General features: G+C 42.4%; 1 protein-coding gene across 2 annotated transcripts in view; it reads right to left on the bottom strand.

Annotated features, from left to right (window-relative positions):
* RYK (receptor like tyrosine kinase) overlaps nt 1-22,430 on the bottom strand; it is a 64,124-nt gene that overhangs the window by 2,694 nt on the left and 39,000 nt on the right. For both annotated transcript variants that reach the window (XM_054206098.1, XM_054206099.1), the window contains exons 10-13: nt 8,845-8,914; nt 6,787-6,919; nt 4,868-4,977; nt 3,409-3,568 (exon numbers count right to left, since the gene is read on the bottom strand). In XM_054206098.1, coding sequence (XP_054062073.1) covers nt 3,409-3,568; nt 4,868-4,977; nt 6,787-6,919; nt 8,845-8,914 — 473 coding nt within the window. The remainder of the gene's footprint in view (nt 1-3,408; nt 3,569-4,867; nt 4,978-6,786; nt 6,920-8,844; nt 8,915-22,430) is intronic.

Raw genomic sequence — 22,430 nt, 5'->3', positions numbered from 1 at the left:
GCCGACAACACTTGCCAAAAGGAGCTGAAGGTGATGAAAAACCAATCAATCAATTCATGTGCAAGTGCAGTACAAGTGAAATGATTTACTAGCTGGTATCAAGAGACCCAAGAGACAAAACATAGATGGTGCTGATACTGCATGCTGATGATTCAACTGCTGAAGTTACAAGTGCTGCAAACATCATGATTTATTAAAAAGGGGCAGAATTCTGCAAGCCTTAAAAGATTCTTAGTTTTAACCCAAAGAAATCCCCAACCCCTGAGCGAAGCTTTAACTAAGGGATGCTGTCAGCGGGTGCTGATAGGAAGGCTCAGAGCTAGAACAGCAGGGGCACAGATCATAGAATGGTTCGGGTTGGAAGGGACCTTAAAGCCCACCCAGTGCCACCCCCTGCCCTGGGCAGGGACACCTCCCACCAGCCCAGGCTGCTCCAAGCCCCATCCAACCTGGCCTTGAACCCTTCCAGGGATGGGGCAGCCACAGCTTCTCTGGGCAACCTGGGCCAGCATCCCACCACCCTCAGAGTGAAAAATTTCTTCCTGAGATCTCATCTAAATCTCCATCTTTCAGTTTGAAGCCATTACCCCATCCTTCCTATCACCAGATGTGGCCCCACTCTGAACACCCATCTATTAGCAGTGCGAGAAGGAAGGGGAAGACATCCTTCTAATCTGCAGTTAAGGAAAACGCCAAGAGACAAGTGGTGGTGCACCTAGAACAAAGGGTGAGTCAAGCAAAACTACTTTAAGAATAGAGCTATTTCTAATTCCCTAAGTAACTGCATAAAAATGGCATAAAGAGATGCAGAGCTTCATATCCAACGGAGAGAAAAAAAACCCACAGAATTAAAATTCAACAGGAATCGTGTCTTGTTTTTCTACGCTTTGGCTGACGGATAGAACTGTTGGCAGAGAAGGAACACATTAGGAATGTTTCAAGCCAGCAAAACCATTTTGAAGAAACGCATCCAAAAAGCAAGCCCAGAACACGTGCCAATTGCGTCTGAACTGTCACCACCTCAATTGTGTGTAACAGATTTCACAGCCGATTAGAAGTTACACGCAATTGATAACTTAGATTTGGTCCTAGCAAATAGACAAAAACACATTACACCGTACTTGTGAAAAGCACCCAGGTAAAGGCAAAGAGGACATTGAGGGCAGACAGTATTTTCTACACCCAGAAAAACTGTCCATTTTTGCACCCTGCAAAACTCAGGCAGCTACGTATGCGAAGTTAACAACTATCTATTGGAAGTTGAGTTGGATTTATCCCTACATAACGCAAGAAGGAGTTCTGTGTTACAATAGCGTGGAATATATGCTGAATTGCACTAGTTTTCTGAAATGGTGATGGTACTGAGGTGCCTGCATCCGAATCAAATTCTACATCTCACTGCCAGTGTTACATAAGCTTTGATTTCCAAGTCCAGTCTTTGCAAACAGTGAACGCTTTCCTGTTCCAGATTTAAAAAAAAAAAAAAAAAGAACCAACATTTAATCAATCCCATTTAGTATTATAAAAACATGCTTTTACAGGAAACTTCTATTTCCTGTTCTGTCTTCCAGTTGGGTATAACACAAAACCCCACACATTTTCCAGTGAGTACAGAGGTATTTCTGGAGCAGAGCTGACTCCTTCCCTTCCTTCCTTTTTTTTTTCCCCCCCCTTTTTTGTTTATGTGGCTTGAGCACTCGTACGGAGACCGTGGCAATGAGGAAAAAGAAAACAACCAGAACTTTTCAAAAGTTTTCTGGACTAGCACATTTTAAGATGCAGATTACAATCCCTGGATGTGGCCATGTTTAGGAAAGCATCCTTACCAAAGAAAATATCCCCTTAGCAGGAAGGCACAGATCGTAAGGGCAAGTGGTTTACCATTAATTAGTACTAATTATCACAGGTCTATCTTCAAGGACAAGCTCCTGTAAGCACAAGAACAGTCCATTCTGGTGCGCAGGAAGTTGAGCAAGCATGGTAGAAGGCCATCATGGATGGACGGACTAAGGTCAGGCACTAAGGAAGGGAAGAAAGGGCGGAAGCAGGAGAAGGCTGCCTGAAGAGTACAGTGAGAACGCATCAGCATGCGGGGATGGAGCTTGGAAAGCCAAAGCTCAGAGTTAAACCACCAAGAAATGCCCACAGAGGAAAACATTTAGGGTGCACCACACAGACCAGACCACTGTACCAGACAGGATGCATCCAAGGGCACCAAGGGAGCAGGCTGAAGTCTCTGCAACGCTGTTCTCATCATCATCTTTGAAAGGCCACTGCAACTGGAGGAAGTTGCTGACAACCGGAGAAAAAGCACCCTCTTGAAGAGGGGGGATCTGGGGAACCATGGGTCAGGTAGTCTAACATCAGGTCCTGCTAATGTCACGGAGCACTTCCATGCACATGAAGCATAAAAGGTGTCTGGGAACAGCCAACATGGATTTATCAACGGCAAACTGTGCCTGACTAACCTGACTAGTTCTTTGCTGAGAAGAACGTTAGTGGACACAGGGTGAGCAATGGATGTTCACCTTGACTTCAGCAAGGCCTTTGACATCATCTTCTACAGCACCCTTATACCAAGTTAGTGAGATGTTGACATTAAAGTGGCCGCACTGCTGGACTCGAATTGCTGTAGTGGTCCAACTAGCAGCTGTCTACAAGCGGCACCGCTTAGGAATCACTACTCTTATCTTCAGTAACGACCTGGACTTTCAAGAAGGTTGTGGATGATACCAACCTGGGCAGAGTGGTTGACAGGCTGGAGGACAGGGTTCTGCAGAAGGATCTCCAGAAGCTGGAGAAATGGGCTGACAGGAACCCCAGAGTTCAAGGAAAGCAAATGCAGAGTCCTGCATCTGGGATGGAATAGCTCCATGAGCTGGCTGGGGACAACCACCTAGAAAGCGGCTTTGCAGAAAAGGACCTGGGGGGCTTGGTGAAGAAGTTGAAAGCATGAGCAGCAGGCCCTTGGAGCAGAACGCACAGCTGCATTCTGCACTGTGTTAACATAAGCGTAGCCAGCAGGTCAAGGGAAGCAATTCTTCCCCTCTTTTCTCTATCTGAGAGGCTCCAACTGAAATACTCCGCTGTGGACTCTGGATCCCGTTCATTCAAATAGCAGACAAGTCCCAGTACAGATTGCTCACTGAATTTAATTGCCTTTTCTGCTAACGCTACCAAGGAGAACAGCACGCAAAGGACAATTTTGCCGTGCAAGAACAGCCCGCTCAACCTTTGAAACATCCGCCACCAGCGGCCAGTGCAGGAAGCAGGTCTGTAGATGCTGCTCTGGACAAATCCCTGTCAGCTATTCAGTCCCACAATTCTCCAACGGCTAAAAAAAGGGAAAGTTATCAAAAAAATACATTTACAAGATGTAAGAGGGAAAAAACCAAACAAACAACTTACCACATCACTAGCACTGGAAAATTCATTGTTAACCAGGCTTTCAAGAGCCATCCATCGAACTGGTCTGTTTTCATTATCTCCCAGGCAATGGTAGTCCATAGGAAATAGGTCTCGAGATAGCGCGTTGTCTGTAATCTTAACCTGAAGTGCATCGTCAATGCTAATTTAAAAGAACAGAAGCATTTAGCAAACTTGGCATTACAGTTTTACAGAAAATATTTATGCTCAACCATAAGTTTCAGACCTGGGATTTAGTTGGGGAAGGCTAATCACGCTAGCCACATTTCAAAGCGCTAGCGTTCTTCTAGATCAAGACACAGTTATTCTGTGATTATCAAGTATTATCAAAGAACGTATTTATTCTACGCTAACAGATAAGCACTAGAAAAATCAGCAGTCTTAGATTAAATAAAATCAAACATTTACAAGTGCATAAAAATCCAGTTAAAGCAAACAAACTCCTTCAACTAATTCCTCCTCCTTTGGAGATCTATCAGATCAATTAAACAAATTTTAGCTATAGTACCTCTGTAGCAACAACGAGCCAAAGACCTAAGCAAAGCAAGGTCTAGTAATACCTTGCTAAAGCAACCAATATTATTTGTGGCCTAAAAGCTTGTCTCTGATCAAGCAATCTGGTCAGATATTTCTTCCCCTCAACAAGGGATATTCATTATGACTCTTGCCAGAAATAGGATACTGGCTAAGGGAAACTTCATGTTAATCAAAAAAAGATGACTCAAAAAAGCACATTGAGCCTACTGATTTTTCTCACACCTCTGGGGTGTTAATTCATGCTCTTCTGAACTTCAAAAAGTGTGTACTGAACTTCAAAAAGTTCAATGTTCTCATAAACAGCTGACCAGAACATGAGTAAGATGTTTGCCTTAACATCTGATGACAAAAACATAGGAATAACATTGTAACAAAATGGTGTTTGCTGTTTTTTCATCTTGTCAATTATTTCTTCATTTTGATGAGAAAAAATAAATAGAAATGCTCAATTTGCGTGTTGCCTGCTTTGCTATCTCACATACCTTCTTATTTATGACATTGCTATACACTTTCATGGCAGTTCATTGCCCTCAAAATTTATAGACCAGGAAATTTCCATCTCTAATCACTCTGAAGAGTTCAGAGAAATTCCTAGAAGACCTCTGCCTCCCCTCTGCTCTGGGGAGACCCCCCTGAAGTGCTGCCTCCGGCATTGGAAGGACATGGACCTGTTGGAGCGGGGCCCGAGGAGGATATTCTGCTTTCTTGAAAGCCACGCTCTCTGGTTCACCTTATTTTTAGAGAAAAGTAACTGTACCGACGATTCATCCTAACTTTTGTAAAAAAAAAAAACAAACACCCAAACAGCAGTATATTTTGAAGTGGAGATTAGGTTAATCGGAGAAAGCTTGAGCTACTGAGGTAACATGGCCTGCACAATGACTCCATCCTGTCGAGTACTTACACACAGTTTCTAGCAGCCAGGTCTTTGTGAATGACCTCCCGTCTGGCCAAGTAACTCATTCCACAGGCAATCTGAATGGCCATATGTACAAGGTCCTGCTGGGAGATTGCCTGCAAAGGCACAGAAGAAGGATCATGGCAAAACTGCAAGCCCAGCGCCTGCTAGGGTCGTGGCTTTGTCCTGTTCTAGTGCCCCCCACCTCACCTTTAGTGGCTGATGCTTTCTAGCAGCTTATTACAGACACTGTTGAAAACTTACAAACCCTCGTTATTATAAATATTAATTTATTATTTTTTTTTAAACATGCCAGGGCAAACGTTTCCAATGTACAACGGCCTCACTGCTCCACGGCTTGTCCTTTGATTAGTGGTGAATATAGGCAAACCCAGTCAATTTTACCCTTCTTACCATACTTTTATCACTTTCTATTTCTCTGGAAACCAGCTCATTTTCAGGCAGCAGGGCACAAACAGCGATCAAAACTCTTGTTGCTATCTACTGCTGAAAACTAGTACCAAAAGCTCCATCAACTTTTACAACTTCACAGTCCTGTATAAATTAAACCCTTGAAAATATTTATACGCCGTGTTCACTCTTCTACAGTGTTTCAGAAACTTCAGTATGTAGGTGGCCACATTGAAGCCGCAAGACTGGGGTCAAAAATAAATCAAATACTAAATTAAAAAAAAAATAATAAACTGTCTTCTTCGTTAACATGTTCTTACTAAGAAAAATACCCATGTATTATTTCAGGAAACTCAAGAGTTTGCTTTAGGTATTTGTAGAAAAGTTCCATCTTAAAACGAGTATCTAGGACACCAAACGTCCCATTTTTTGATAGTTAAGTACAGTCATAACTAGTTATTGAGAGGCAACTCCTGTTTGAAATAATACAGATTATAAATACCATTTCTGCCTAAATGCTTGGAAAGGGATATTAGTGCGTTGCATAGGGATTTATAACTCGGATAAAGCAGCAAAACAAATAAAATCAAAGTTAAAGATCCTAACAGTTTATCACAACTTGTAAATTAACAGGCAGGGGGCCCTTGCTAGTTTGAAATCTGCTACATAATAGGGATAAACGCTGACCTCAGGAACGAGATTGCATTTTGTGCTTGATTTAGTCTAAAGACAGAAGCCAAATCAAGGTGAAGTTGAAAAAAAAGAAAAGACAAGGTAATCCTACCATGAGGGATAGTTTTAATGCATATACACATCCATCACTAAACACTTACTCAGATTTTTAAAATTATGCAAAATATGTTCTCATCTAGAAACGTTTTCCTTCGCACTTCTCCTAATACATATATGCAACAGGTTCCGTGAAACACAGTAAAGTTATGAACACTAAAGGGCACCCACAGCAGGGAAAAAAAATGAAATAAAATCAGAGTTCACTTCCTTTAGTATCTAAAGTTAAACAAATTACTTAATACAAATCTACAGCAGCACCGTAAAAGTTAGACAGAAGTGCTTTATGCTTACCATAAAATAATTAACTGCAGTAATTATAAGGATATTAATTATATCCCCAAAAAATAAACTGTAAATCTGAAATTTCTCCATACACAATTTCCCCCTGCGTATTCTGACTTAAATCCACAACTACATACCACCTTCTCTATTTTTTAATTTTATTTTTTTTTTTTAAATAAGACATATTGATACACCAGCTACTGCCCGAATCAGATTTTAACTCAGCTTCGTGCCCTCTGAACGTCTGTGATAACGCAGGCAGGAATGTTTTCCTTGTATGAATCAAGACAAGCCCTTTGCTAGGGAACCTGCTTGCCAATTCTTTCATTATCACAACAGAACAGGTGACTACCACGACGATTTCTTTGAAGGCTCACACACACGGATGACAAACCAAGTCTAAATTTAATGGGCAACGAGTCACAGATTTCCACGCATACCTGAGGATTGTTGGCCTCCACCAGCTTGCACTGTCGCAAGAATAGTTTAAGGTTCCCCCAGTTCATGTATGGCAGCAGCACCATTGGTTTCTCTCCCTCTTCTATACAGACGTGAGTGATAGGTAGCAGATTCCTGGAAGACAGGGAGAGAAATTCCCAATTTTATGAAACTGGAATTTGGTAAAAATCTTCTCAATCCCTAAAAACATTAAGTGAAAGTAATTCAACATCGAAGAAAAGCATTTAATCTTGCATTATGAATTGCAGTGCACAAGGTCTCTAAACAACTGAAGACGTAAATATTTTTTTTGTTTTTCAAATGAGATATTTGAGTACTTTCCCATTAGGAAGAACCCTCCAATTTTTTCCCCTGGTCCTAATGGGCTGAAACAGGTTTCTGTGAATACAGGTCATCATTATTAAGAAGCGATATATCCTCAACTTGGAAGCACATCATTCTAAATGCAACCATAGATATAAAATATTGTAGCTCCATAATATAGTGGTTTTAAAAAAAAAAAAAGGTCAAAACATCATGTTTGATCCACTTCAAATTGAGAGCGCAGATTTTTTTTAGTTTTGAATCAACTAAACACGAAATTGCACTCTAAATGCAGAAGTATGCCAGGAGATCTATCCTAGATGTTTTATTCCTCCTTATGGCTCTGATAACCCCCACGCTGCATTGCTTAAACACCTTCCTAGAGAGTCAACATCAGAATTTGTAGAAACTTGAAACAAACTGTATATAGTTTCAATTTTTAAAAATACTGTATATCCTGTTGAAAACATATTACTAAGTCTCAATGAGCTGTTACGATTTTTAAAAGGGAACTTTGCTATTTCCCGTTCTTCCTTGACAAAGTCTGATAGCCAGGTGTCACACCCATGAGCTCTACATACCAGCAGCTCTACCTTCAACCAAGATAAAGGTCCCAGCTCCACAGGCTGTGTACAGAGGAAAAGCTTTTTGGATTTGTTTTTTTTTTAAAAAAAAAGTTTGACTCATAAAAGGGAAGACAACAACTGATTTGGAATGATGAGATTGGGTTGTTCCACTTTATTTCAATTTTAAGTATGTTTCCCCGAGAACCTGCTACTCCTCTTAATAAAATAATCCTGAATTTTAGGCAAGGTCTTAATTACACTCATTCTTAGAAAAGCAGATTTTAAATCCACTGTAGAACTAATAATTCTGCTTGAACTATTCTCATTTTCTTCATATTAGTAGTAAAAAAAGATCAATTACCAGTCTAGGGACTTGATGATAAGTGTAGGTTTCTTCTTACCCACGTCCTTGCCAGTAATGAACATCTTTAAGGCCAATCTCAGCCTTTAATCCAAGCTGCAAAACTGCCACCAGCTCAAGCTGTTTGGGGCACCAATTTAAAAAACTTAAGCCCTTACCCCAAAAATCATGCCATTAATTCTTAAGGAATTAATCCCCTCGGTGATGTTATGAAGCCATATATCAGGACCACACGTGTGCCAGAGTGCTAAAAGCATTTCCTCGTCTCCATGTGGGAGGGCACCCAATCACCGTATTTTTCTGTGCCATGTAGGAAATTACGAACAATACAAACCAGACTAGTAAATTAGCTAAAGTGATAATCAACCTGCATCTTACCCTCATCATCACTAAGATCCCAGCACATTTAGCAACTAGTCTGTGCAAGAACCAGTGTAAACCCACACATGCCTGCAGCACCTTTTTCTGTAATAACAAAGGATATACAAAAGGAATATCCACCCCAATTTCACTGCGAGGCTTGGAACGCCAAACCAAACACTTTCCCCATTTTCCCACATGCTGCTGCTATTTTATTTTACGGACTGTACGGCTAGAAAAAAAGCAGCATATCTAGAATTCTGTATTTTAAAGTGACACAAAACTACTTTCAGCTCTTTAAGGCTTAAAAAAAAACCCTTCAAATGTACCAAGTGTTGCTGAATTCTGAAAAAAATTGTTTCCTCTTCCCCTAGGAAACTTTAAGCACATGTATTTTCAGCTGGCACAGATACAGCTTTTGCTTATGAACAAAACACTGCCTAGCTTACCTGTGATGAAGTCCTCTGAGTTTACAGCTTTCGGTCAGCATCATTGTCACCTGCACCTCTGAGGCTTGATCTAATGAAAAGAAATGAAGGAACCACAGATGTAACTTTGGAAACAAACCAACATATTAAGTAAAATCTGGTCCAGAATTGCAAGTCAGTCGAGGTTATTTGAGCACAAACTGAACTTGTTTGCTTACTTTTTTAAAAAATGGGAGTTTAAAAACGTGCAAGCGAAGTTTAGGACATTTCTGCTTAAACAAATGGGGTGAAGCGGAAAAAGGCAATAAAGCGCACTCCAGGTGCTGACAGCCCCCAACTGCCTGCGCTTGGCAGTGTGGGTCACATCCTGCGTGCGGGGCCGGTGCTGCTGGAAGAAGGGGAGCACGCCATGCACTTCCCAAAAAACACAGAAGTGCTCAGAAGACACTGGTTCGCCGCTGAATTACCGGTATAAGGTTCTGCAGTTTACTTTCACATTGGAACAGGCTGCCCAGGGAAGTGGTGGAGTCGCCATCCCTGGGAGGTATTTAAAAGCCGGGCAGACGTGGTGCTGAGGGACATGGGTTAGTGGTGGTTTGGGCAGTGTTAGGTGGATGGTTGGGCTCGATGACCTGAAATGTCCCTTCCAACCCAGACAATTCTATGATGGAGACCATTTATTTGTAGATTTACTCATTTTCTTGCTCTTGAAACACTTGACTCTTGGTAACCTTAGAAATGTTTACTGCTCTCTCCCCCACCTTTCAAATAAAGCAAACGCAAACCACTGCTGGCAGCTAAAATTCAAGCATCTCTGATAACTCCAGTATCCCCCAGCAACCAGAACACCTCCTGGGCAGCAGCAGAAGTGTTGCCTGTAACCCCTTCCCAACAAATATTTTTGTGCTTGGCTTCCCCCCGCCCCGCCCGGGTGGCAGGAGGCAACAGAGAAGCTTAATGCAATGTAAATCGGAGCTCGCACAATCCCACCCTCCTCATACCTGGGTGCATTTTCTGTCCCTCCTTCCTGCTAGAACTCGTACCAGTGTGCCCAGGCAGCAAGCTAGCACAGGAGAGCGCCCAGCAAAGGCCAAGCAGTTTTCCTTAGGAATTCAGGATGCATTAGGATGAATTTACATATTGCAGATTAGTCAAACCAACATTCTACTACCCTGGGAGGAAGGAGAAGAGAGGGAATAGAGAACTCATTTGCTCTTCTCCCTTTTTCATGGTCTTGCCCTCCTCCCCGTACAAGCTCGGACACTCTTTCCTAATTGAACTTCAACCCTGCAAAAGAAAACATGACTTCTGACCGAGTTAAGCGTGAACGTGGTCAGTGCAAATGAGCACAAGGTAGGGATAGAAAGCGCGAAGCCCAGAGGGAGCACAGCCTCCCCCTCATGGCAACAGCAAGCTAATAGATAGGCTCTAACTGTAATACCTGAACTGGCATTTAGCTTTCCAGATCTGCTGGAAGAGGAGACAGCTTCAAGGCACCACACAGCTCCTGCCTAAGAAGGGCTCATCAAAAGAGAAATCGCGCAACTCAAGAACCTGCGAGCCACAAAACATGGGCTGGATTGAGAAAGTTCCCCTAAGCCAGGGCAAGGAACGATATCCCAAGGCAAACTATTTCAAAGGCTGCTTTAGCACCTCAGCTCCAGAGAGATTAAAAAGGAGACATGCCTTCCCAAAAGCATACAGGCACAAAAAAAAAAAAAAAAAAAAAAAAAAAAAAAAGGAGGAGATCAGGAAATGGAGGTTATCAATGCAGATACAGGTCCCAGCCAGAGGCACTGAACCCTGAGCATGCTTGGAAACCCCTAAGGACCATCGCTGTCTGCACCCTGTACAGGCTGGGAGGATCAAGACCACTAAAACCCAAACCACAGCAGACAGACACAGAGGTGCCATTGCATCAGTGACAATTATGGCAGCAGTAAATTACGGGGTGTAAAATGGTGCATTTCCTTGTATTTGATAACAAGTACATATGGAGGGAGGGTATGAACAGGTTTTTGCAGCGCAGGAGACATTTAAGTAATGCTTAGCCAGAGCTTCTAGTTTGCACTCCAACACTCAGAGGCACAAGAAAGAGAAGGACCTACCTACTGGGCAACGACTGCACTTGAGCATTTTCTACATGATGAATATGGTATGTTGGAGACAGACTTCAAAAAGTTTGTAAACAAGTAAGGAAACCCAAGATACTACATTAAAATAAGTGCTACGGGCATGAATGGCTGAATCATCTGACTGTTATAAAGAGCAAGAAGCATTAACATTAGAGGTGTAAAAGCATATTGTAAGAAGTCAGAGGAGCTGCCAGCAGGCTACTAGTACACAGCTTCAGGTTTAGACGCATTAATTACTAGAACTCAAAGACCACAACCTTTCCAACCCAGCATACGGCGGGGGGAGGAAAGAGCCGACTAGGTGTGAGTTTTAAGGTGATTAACTCGCTTATAAATACTCTTTGGCCTTGTGCTTGCTTAACTGGTTTGCTTTTAATTATAAGAGCCACCATGTAATAATTCAAAGCTCTACATCAGAGATTATTTAAAACTGGCTTTAAAATCTACAGAACGAGTTAATCTGGTTCGGACAATGGGTCTATTCATCTCTTCTCGCTACCCCTGCGAGAGATGACACTCTTCTGCCGATGCCTTTCCCTTTCCATTACACGGGGTGGTTTTCAGCAGGTCACTCTTACGTTTCATTGTTTTCTTTCAGCTCACAGACACGACGCTACAGGCGTCGAGCGCCCAAAAGGACGATTGACTCCCATTCAAGTATATACGGAAATCCAAATCTTATCTTGTGAAACAGTCCCAGCATCCGTATTGTGTTTTCTTATCAATATTATTTCCTTGTTTTCTGTATGCAAAAAACTTACACAACACCACCACATTCAACATGCTCAGAACAAACAATAACAGTACAAGGCTAATCCTCCTCTAGCTTAAACCGGTGCCAATTTACAACAACCACACAATTTGATTATTGTGGTTTTCCACTAGATATAATTCAAAACACAATATAAATCATCACTTCTTTCAGTTATTCTAGTCAAAAGCGGGTTAGAAAAATACCAAAATAATGCTACTGCAACAGTGCCTGCTGCAATTAAGACTTCCTTTTATGGCCGTTTTCTTTAGTTACACAACAAAAAGTACATTTAAACAAACTCTTAGTCACATTTAGCAGATTATAACCACTTTTGAGCATCCAAGAGACAGGTCTTCAAAGATTACTAAGAAGGTGATTTTGGTAATAAACCATTTTATTGTAGAGGACCTGGTGAGTCTGACTATCCAGAAAGTCCACAGCATTTCTGGCTTTGATATGAGAAATACGCGGTCCCAGAACAGAGCCGGTGACAGCCGTGACCTGGCAATTCCAGCTTGGTGAGACATTTTTACAAGGACATACTAAGGTGAATCCTACAGATTTCATTTTCCTGCCTGGGCCAAAGCGTAATCCTGTACTGAAACCACATATCAAATTTCTAAGCATTACATCTAAGCACACAGACGCGGGCTTTTTATTCACAGGACTGTTTGTGCAGCCACACGAAACGAGACCTGGGGAACGATCTCGTCAAACACACAAGCATGCCCACAGGCTTCCACAGCTCCTTTTTTCTGTACTGGATCCGTGAAGTCATTTGATATGAACACAGCCACACACAGAGCTAAAGAGGGGGGAATGGGAGGGAAGCCTCCCACAGAGATAGAAAGCTCTTAAATTAGAATAGCAATTTAAAGCCAGGACAGAGGCAGCCATAGCCTCCCATACATTAAAACTGTGCATCAGGAAACAGCCCCAAGTTTAAGTCAAACACTCCAGGGCAAGGCAACAAGGGCTTGTTGCACAACTACTTCAAAGCCCTAAAAAAAAAAAAAGCTAAACTCCCCCCTGAGATATTAACGCTATTTGTGATTAAGAATACGTCAGTGCTCAACTATTCATGCAGTCGCAGCCCGATGATGGTGAGGTGTTGCCAGGTCAGTGCTTCTTTGCCCTGAAAGAGCATCATCTATTTCCACGAGGCTCCCATGCACCAAACAGCCCAGTAACTGAATGGCAGAGATTTCAGGTCGCATGGGTTAAGAGAAAGATTTAACACCCAGTAGTAATTCTAGACATTCAATTGGGACCAAAAAGGCCCAACTTTCAGAAGGTGACTAAAAGGGAGCCTTCCACTCCCTGGAGGTGTTCAAGGCCAGGCTGGACGGGGCTTGGAGCAGCCTGGTCTAGTGAGAGGTGTCCCTGCCCAGGGCAGGGGGTTGGGACTGGATGATCTTTAAGGTCCCTTCCAACCCAAACCATTCTGTGATTCTATTTGAGATAGATGTAAATGCATTCCAGAACTAGGAAGATGCTTTTAAAGCACCGGTTTTACCCTTTCTGTGCCAAGACCCTGGCTGTGGAAGTCTACCCTAAGGCACAGAGCAAGAACAAGCTGGGATTTCAAGAAGCTTTGATACGGCTGCAAGTTTATCTCATGATATTACGTTATTTGTGTACAGCCAGGCACAATGGGGCTCTTGGCACTACTATTTTTATATAATAGGCTAATCTCTCCACACAATTCTGGCAAGTGCGATACGTGCTGAGGCCCTTCCTGGTTCATGGGGAGAAAGAGCACCTATTTGATTTTTACAAACTTCTAAAAGGCCATCTGCAAAGCTGCATTTTAAATCTTTGTTTACCATCACTCATCCATCACATGAATCATCGCAACACTCATGCGAAAAAAATCCCTGGCAAGTGTTGCGATGACACTGACATTGCAGCACTTTGCTTGTTGCGAGACTGGGCACCCACAACAACTGCGGAGCATCACGCTCTACATTCACTAGGTGGTAGTATGTCAGAAAAGAGTCACTCCACACCTCAAATTACTTATCAGAGATGAAAAGCATCAATTACCTGGATATTGCAGTGGGTTACCCGATTAGCTGGATGGCTTTCAAGAATAACATTTTAAGTCAGACCTCCTAGAACCTCAAAATAGCAAAGCATGGCATTACAACTTAAAGATTTCAGATTGGAGCACAGTCACTGAAATCTGTTTCTTCAGACGGAAGACAAAGCAGAATCTTAAAGGCAATATAACCAAAGGTTTCAAAATTGAAACAAGTCATTCCGGAGCCCTTTCACAGCCTACTATGCGCAGTAACGCACAGCAGTTTCTTTCAGCACTCCTATCAGAAGCAGCTTGGCAAACACTATAGCTAGGAAGTCTAAGGCTTCCGATAAACGCGTTTCCTGACAGCAATATTTAAAAAGATGTTTTACCTGAAGCTTCTCTCACCTTTGGACCATTTGTAACGTCTCGTTCCCATGTGAACTTCCTTCTATCTCATATTGCAAGCTAATATTCCCCAACATCACAACATTTATACAACCCATTTTCTATATGGTTACCTGTTTTCACAAAGCTCGTATTACCCTCATTATCTTTCAAACTTGTGGGCTGTGACAAATACACTGTGACAAAGTCCACAAGCTCAAGTTATTGAAGGGTGAAAAGCATACAGGCAGGCACAACGGTCACAACTTCTGTGCCCACAGGAATTGCGAGTGTAGTATTAGAACTGCCCTGGATGTTCCGCTTCAGGTAAGAAACGCTCCCAGTATCAACACATCCTTTTTAATTACTGCCGCTTCTGCCCAGCAATTCATAATGTAAAATTTCTCCCAAGGCAGAATTCAATCCTGGTTCAAAGAGAATACATGCCTGAATACTGCTTTAACCCTTCTACACAAGTCTTTGCTTTTTTGGAAGAAATTCAATGCTCAAAGACTGTCCTGATTTCACATCTGTTGTACACGATATTTTTCATGTTGCTAGTAGGTACTTTCAGAACTTTCCTTCAATAGAAGAACGATCTGCTCACAGAATGCAAGTAGTCGTGATCCAATCTACTTTTTTATAGGTAGAAGGGGAAGTACATACACTAAAACATTTACGCTTTAAAACTTCAAGAGGCCCTACAAGTTAGACGGTGACGAGTTACCATGGATGCCAACAGCACATCTGATGGCTTTCTGCCTACCGCAGAAGTGAAGGCAAAACCCCTCGCTCCTCTTCGGCAGCTCTGCTGCATGCACAAGGGTAGGTAGCTACAGAGCCGTTCAGGTAATGGCTAGACTTCCACGCACCAACATCTACCTGCTTTACAAGGCAACCATGCATCATCCTACAGAATTCAAGTGTACGTTAAGACATACATACACAAACGAGAAGGTAAGGAGGTTACGACATAGCGCATTCTGCTGAGTCTTGTAAAAACTTCAGTAAAGCGGGATTTCTCCTCCAATCTTAGTATCAAGGCTATTTATATCAAAATATTTGTTTCCACACCACAACCGCACAAGTTTATTTTCCAGAGCAACGCAGTTCGTATTTTCAAATTCAAGCCTCATTTTAATGTATTCTGGACGTGACACCGCTAAAACAGGGAATGTTCTGGTTCTCCTACATCACAAATGCACGCGCAGTTTTCACCCACAGAAAAGGGCAGAGAGAAGTACGAGTTGGGGACAGCGCTATTTCCCTGCCTAACAACAGCGCTAGCATCCAACTAGCAGCAGCAAATAGCAACAAGTCAAAGGCTCTTTGCTCAGTAACCCATTTAACTTAAGATTAAGCTGAAAGCGTAAGTAAATGAAGTGAAACGGGAAGAGAGACGTAACTGATTTAATGTTTCAAAATCTATTGACTGATCAAGGGCAGCAGCTAAAAAAAGTGAAATACAAGTAGTGATTTTAACTGTATGTAGACAAAAGTGTACTGTAGATTATGAATTATTTTTTTTCCTGCAGAAGTGTATGGAATAGCAAACCTTTAATAAGCACAGTACTTTGGACATCAGCCTCTGAGAGCTGCTGCTGAATATATACTGAATAACTGAATATGTTAGTGTACATTGTACTATTTTAGGTCTCTGAGGATACTTTCTTAATGAACTAGGACTGAATGACAAATACAGTGCACTTTTAAAGCTGATACTCAGAAATCTGCTACTTTCCCCTAATTCTTTAAATTCAAGCATCTTCATTCATTACTTAAGAACTTAGCTCAGACTAGAAACAGCTCTTCTTGAATTTTTGGTCATAAACTTTCTTCTACAGAAACAGGATCCTATACTCTCATTTTGGGAGGTTAAATACTTTTAACAATTAACTTAAGTGCTATGCATTTAAGGCATGAACTTAAACTTGTAACTATTTTCACAAGGCTGAGCTTTAAGAACAAACCGCCCAGAAGAGTAAATTCAATGCAACTTAAAAATGGTACCTTAGGAACAATTGCGTATGCTCCAGGTACACTATATGTCTATTATGTACAAGAAAGCCTTCAACTTGGTTAACGCAAAGCGTATTATACACATTTAAGTCACCTAAGTATGCCTACTGTTTTTTTTTGTTTTTTTTTTTAAGTAGTCTTGTGTACTACAAATACTCTGAGTATTTGTAGTCCTGAGATGTACCAGATGACTTCATGGTAAGGTCCTGCTCCAAGGCTTCCATCATAATCCATATTGTGTACGGGGGTGGCCCTTGAGCAGCCCCCCCTTAGATTAATAATAAATACAAATTTTAAAAAGTATAATGTTGGAGGTAGCCAAGAGTGCTAAGAGTCCTTTAGTGACCTATGATGATGTGAACAAAAGTCAAAGCATTGTTAAAGTTAATAAAATAATGAAGTCTTAAATCTTCACTTACACTACGACTTTGTTTCCAGTGTTTTTCATGGGTGGTTTGTTTTCAAACACTCCTTCTTTGTACGCCAGAAAAATTTTAAGTGGTTAGAAAACGAAATGGAAGCAGGCAGGTTATCTTGAACAGCACCATCGGTTGTTTTTAACAAAAATGTACCTTGGCCAGAACGCGCTAAATGAGTCAGGGCTCTGCACAACTCAAACTCACTGCGTATGTTCCTGGAATAATACAATTCCATTTGTTCTGCAAAGGGTTTTCTCCTTCACAGGAAAAGCACCGTGAAACAATGTGTTCTTTACATCAAAGGTGAAACCCATGTGTTTTCTTCCTTTTCTGATACAAGATGATCTGGAAGATTCACAAGAAAGTTTATTTCACACATATAAAGGCAGAAGGGATCTGTCACTCATTGGCAGGAGATGCAATGCCACCTTGGAGAAACATGCCAACCGAGACACTTCCCGAACCTAGGCGTGATTGGGAACCTCCTATCGGAAGGGAAAGTGAAGCATTACAACCGCCTACAACAATTCTACTGCAGAGCAAGAAACACAACGAAAAAACCAAATGCCAGCCAAGTCTCTCATCTTTCTGATGAAAAAACTTACCCAGGTTGTGTTGATTCCCAGATTCCAATATCCCAAACATAGTACAGATACATATTCTTGTTCTTACTGGCAATGAGACACACATTCTTAATCTTCATCAATGTCCGTTTAAAGAAAGAACAAAGGCGAATTATCCACAGAGAAAAGTCTAAACATGAAAGAAGCTAAAACTTTTACAATGACTAGCAAATTAATACAAAAGTAAAGAACAACTGGACAGCCAACATGAAGGATCTACAGAATAAGGAACTGGCTGGATGGTCACATCCAGAGAGTAGTGGTCAATGGCTCAATGTCCAGATGGAGAGGGGTGACAAGTGGTGTCCCTCAGGGATCTGTACTGGGACCCAGTGCTGTTCAATATCTTCATCAATGATACACACAGTGGGATCAAGTGCACCCTCAGCAAGTTTGCCAATGACACCAAGCTGAGCGGTGCAGTCGACAGGCCAGAGGGACAGGATGCCATCCAGAGGGACCTGGACGAGCTAGAGAGGTGGGCCCTTGAACTTATGAAGTTCAACAAGGCCAAGTGCAAGGTCCTACACTTGGGTTGGGACAATCCTCATTATCAATCCAGGCTGGGGGATGACGTGATAGAGAGCAGCCCTGCCGAAAAGGACTTGGGGGTACTGGTGGATGAAAAGCTGGACGTGAGCCAACAATGCATGCTTGCAGCCCAGAAGGCCAATCGCATCCTGGGCTGTATAAAAAGCATGGCCAGCAGACCCAGAGAGGTGATTCTCACCCTCTACTCTGCTCTCGTGAGACCCCACCTGGAGTACTGTGTCCAGCTCTGGAGCCCTCAGCACAAGAAGGACATGGACCTGTTGGAACAGGTCCAGAGGAGGGCCACAAAGATGATCAAAGGGCTGGAGCCACTCTGCTGTGAGGACAGGCTGAGAGAGATGGGGTTGTTCAGCCTGGAGAAGAGAAGGCTCCGGGGAGACCTTATAACGGTCTTCCAGTACCTGAAGGGGGCCTACAAGAAAGCAAGGCCGTTTGCAAGGGCATGTAGTGATAGGACGAGGGGCAATGGTTTAAACTAGAGCAGGGCAGGTTTAGATTAGACATTAGGAAGAAGTTCTTTACACTGAGGGTGGTGAGACACTGGAACAGGTTGCCCAGAGAGGTGGTGGAGGCCCCATCCCTGGAGACATTCAAGGCCAGGCTTGATGAGGCTCTGAGCAACCTGATCTAGTTAAAGATGTCCCTGCTCACTGCAGGGGGGTTGGACTAGATGACCTTTAAAGGTCCCCTCCAACTCAACATTCTGTGATTCTACAGAAGGTATGAACAACTGACACCTTTTGCCCAGGGCTCGTGATCTTTGTATTCCCAAAGTTATTAGAGCTTCCAGAAAGCTACCTCTAATTTTGGCAGCTGACAACCCATTTTTTCTTTTAAACTCTCCTCTTTGGCACAGAGCACTGCACATAATGGAAGACGCAGGCATCCAGACACACTCTAAAGCATTAGATGATATAGCATTAAAAAAAAATAAATTACAAATTAATTTATTTCACTAATATGCAGGGCATGTTACAACTTTGCTCTGGACTGCCCTACAGTTAGGTGAAAGAAAAACCTCTTCTAAGGGACCTGGAGTGAACTTCTGGCACTCAGGGATGAATTCTGCCTTCAGACTATATATTTATAAGAGATGTGGCATTGAGATTTCAAGAGAAGTGTCTCCAACTTTTCAGCCATATCAATTTACAAGCTACAGAACAAGCAGTCACTGAATCGGTTGAAAAGCACTTCAAAGACTTAATGAATGGTTCAGATGAAAGACTCCAGACAAACTCTGTGCGCAAGAGAAACTAGTCAAATAATGCTCAACACACAAACTCCAATCTATTTGCCTCCTGCACTGATGTTGCTTTATTAGGATAAAACTTGCCCTTTGAGAGTCTGACCTAATAGGTCAATCCCAGCTTGAGAAAATGGGGAATACAATAGATTCCTCGAAACTAGTCTCACACTCTCTGAATGGCCTCTTTCATTTCAAGAGTTTCTCAGAACAAAGGTAGGCAGGTCCAGGCTTTCTCAGTTTTTACGTATTACCAATGCCTTTAACAGCTGATCATTTCAGAAAAGAAAACAAGTACTAAGTTCAGAAAAATCAAGGCGTCTCCGTTTCAGTTAGCACTCTTCTGGTTTATAGTAATGCTCAACACCTTACCAGAACGCTAGAAAAACCTCAGGGAAGGAAAATGGAAAGGGCTACTGCAGTTACTGACATAACCAGTCAACTATCTTTGTTTTTTGATCCTTTGGGGAAAACGATCAATCCCAGGGCAAGGTAAAAACATAGGAAAAAGGCAAACTGGCAAGGCTGCAATCGCACTCTGCTTAGAGCACAAAACACCCACAAGTCTAACTATTGCTTGATCAGCACGTCAGCCACAACGTTCATCTTCTCCAGGATATGAAAGGAGAAAACTGACAGCACGTTCTCCTCCGTCCACATTATTAGGAAGTAACCCATCCTGAAAGGTTATGGGTCTTATAAATACATTAATATGAAGAAGGAACACAAGAAAGAAGAGATCCATTATGATATACAGCTGCTGTTACATCTATGGCATGACCTTTCTTCACAGGTTTTCTTAATGAGAAGTATTCATAAACCATTATTTGAATGGCACAATAACTCTTCTTTGACACCTTTCCTAGTACAACAGAGGTCGTCTTCTAAAAGACAACGTACATGAGCTGCCCCTGGCTCAAGGAAGCCTTCCAGTCCCATACATACTACCCGTTCGGATTTCTTTGGCACATCCAGCAGATAATCATGTAATCCACTAAGCTTTACCACTCTGCACAACGCAGACTTGCTATGATCAATACAGCTCGCAATGGTAATGCCCAGCACAAAGCCACTTATAAGGCAGTCCAGTGGTGTTACTCTGCAGGGGCAGAGGCTTACATCCAGTGACACAGGTCATGACTAGACAAAGTTCTCAGGTTGAGGGAGGTGGTTCTGCACCTCTGTTCTCATGAAATTCCACCTGGAGTACTGTGTCTAGCTCTGAAGGCCCCAGCACAAGAAAACACGGACCTGTTGGAGCGGGTGCAGAGAAGGGCCATGAAAATGCTGGGAGGGCTGGAGCTCTGTGAGGACAGGCTGAGAGAGTTGGGGGTGTTCAGCCTGGAGAAGAGAAGGCTCTGGGGAGACCTTATTGGAGCCTTTCAATACTTAAAGGGGGCTTATAAGAAAGACTGAGATATATATTATTTGTTTTTACAGGACAAGGGGCAACAGTTTTAAACTGAAAGAGAGCAGATTTAGATTGGACATAAGGAAGAATATATATACACACTTTTTTTTTTTTTTCTTTCCCCATGAGGGTGGTGAGCCCCTGGCCCAGGTTGCCCAGAGAAGCTGTGACTGCCCCATCCCTGGAGGGGTTCAAGGCCAGGTTGGACAGGGCTGGGAGCAACCTGATCTGGTGGGAGGTGTCCCTGCCCAGGGCAGGGGGGTTGGGCTAAATGGTCTTTAAAGGTCTCCTCCAACCCAAACGATTACAATTTTAATATGAAGTTCTAGTCTGGGCATAAGTCTCCTGATGATATTTGCCATGTCCAGGTGTTCCCCTTCCAAAGAATTTCCTCTATTGGTAATTCCAGATTTAAAGCTGTAGCAAATACTCTAATATAAAAACAGTCAATGCAATGTCTTAAGTTTCTCAAGCTCTGATCCTGCTGAGATGAGGTGTTTTTCCTCTCAAGAAGGTTATTCTTCCTCACAGCACCTGCTGAAACAATTAAATTCACATTTCTCAGAAGATCTGGAACACCCCCCCACCCCCTCCCCATTATTTTCTGTCATTCAGAGTACCACTGGACTTTATTTTATCAGAGTGCTTCACTAGGTAAAACAAGACAGTTCTGGAGTAGCCCATTCCTTCTGGGGGGGATAAATTAGCTACACGGATGAAGCCTTTTTCCCTTGTTTCTTTTCCATGACCCTCAGGCTCCTTTCTTGCCTTCAGCAACAAAGATACTGAAGTCAGTTTAATAGTCCTCATACCCATTTTGCTTTTGTGGTCCTGCCCTACTCCCGTGTTTGTGCCAAACCAGCAGTGTGTGTGGTCACAGAAAGAACTAGATCAAGGAAAAAAAGCCTGGTTAAGAGAGAACTTTTGCAGGTTGTTTCTTTTCCAAGCAAATCAAATTCCCAACTTATTACATGACCTAGCTGCACACACAGCTATCACAGCCAGGGTATGTAGACGAAGCTGCTCAACATTAGCACTGCAAATGAACTGCTGTAAGAAGAAATGGCGATGTTTGTAGTTATTTTCTAGCAACGTTCTGCTGCCCAAACCAAAATTATTTCACAGACAACTGTCAGCAAAATCTATTATAAATTCTGTCCATATAGATCCTTTTAAAAGCTGAGAAATTCCCTACAGACAACAATTATGTGAATATCATTACTCCCTTAAGACCGTGCTCCAGTTCACTGCAGCCAGCAAACCTTTCACCACGAAGGGAGGGGCTACAGAAATCAGGAGGTGTGCTGCATCAGAGACACAAGCCACCGCAAGTGAGAAATGCAGCTTTAGGAGCGGATTGTAAAGCCCCATTTTTGTAAAGCAATTAGATAATGGCGATGGGAGGCAGCTAAATTAAGATCTGTTCTCACAAGTGTTGTCATTTAATCCAATGCCATAAGAAGTAAGCACGTTTGAGTAGTGCTATACAGATGTCAAACTGCCCCGGTCACAACAATCTGGGGGCTCACAAGAGCCACAGCATTTCTCAACTCTGAATCAGGGCAAAGAACCACCAAATAACAGAGAAGGGCATCACAGATTAAGGCGACACTGGTGAATGACACCCCAAGCGAGACTGCCTCCTCGTACACAGAGGAGCGCCAGGCTCATGTGATATGGGATAAGTCTTTTGGAAACTACATCAAATAAAAGCAAAATCACTCAGAACCATGGGCAACAGAAGAGGGCAGAATTCAGGAAGAGTTCCCAAAATACTGGAAAGAAGCATACTTTTTTTTATTTAAATAGAGGACATTCCTTTGTTGCCTTTATATAAAAGGACTGTTACGGCTACTTCAGCAGGCACGGTTCTAGCTACCACCATCATGCTAAATGGTAGACACCAACATCCTCCAAAGGGGGAGCACATCTATTTTTCAGAAGTCCTCTCTGGACTCAACAAGGAGGAAAAGTGCTAGAGAATGAAAGTGTACCTCCTCAGAGGCGCTCCTAAAGAAATAATGGAAATATATCTTGTGAC

Source organism: Rissa tridactyla, chromosome 6 (genome assembly GCF_028500815.1).
Source record: "Rissa tridactyla isolate bRisTri1 chromosome 6, bRisTri1.patW.cur.20221130, whole genome shotgun sequence".
Taxonomy (NCBI): Eukaryota; Metazoa; Chordata; class Aves; order Charadriiformes; family Laridae; genus Rissa; species Rissa tridactyla.
This window is presented reverse-complemented; position numbering and strand designations above follow the sequence as displayed.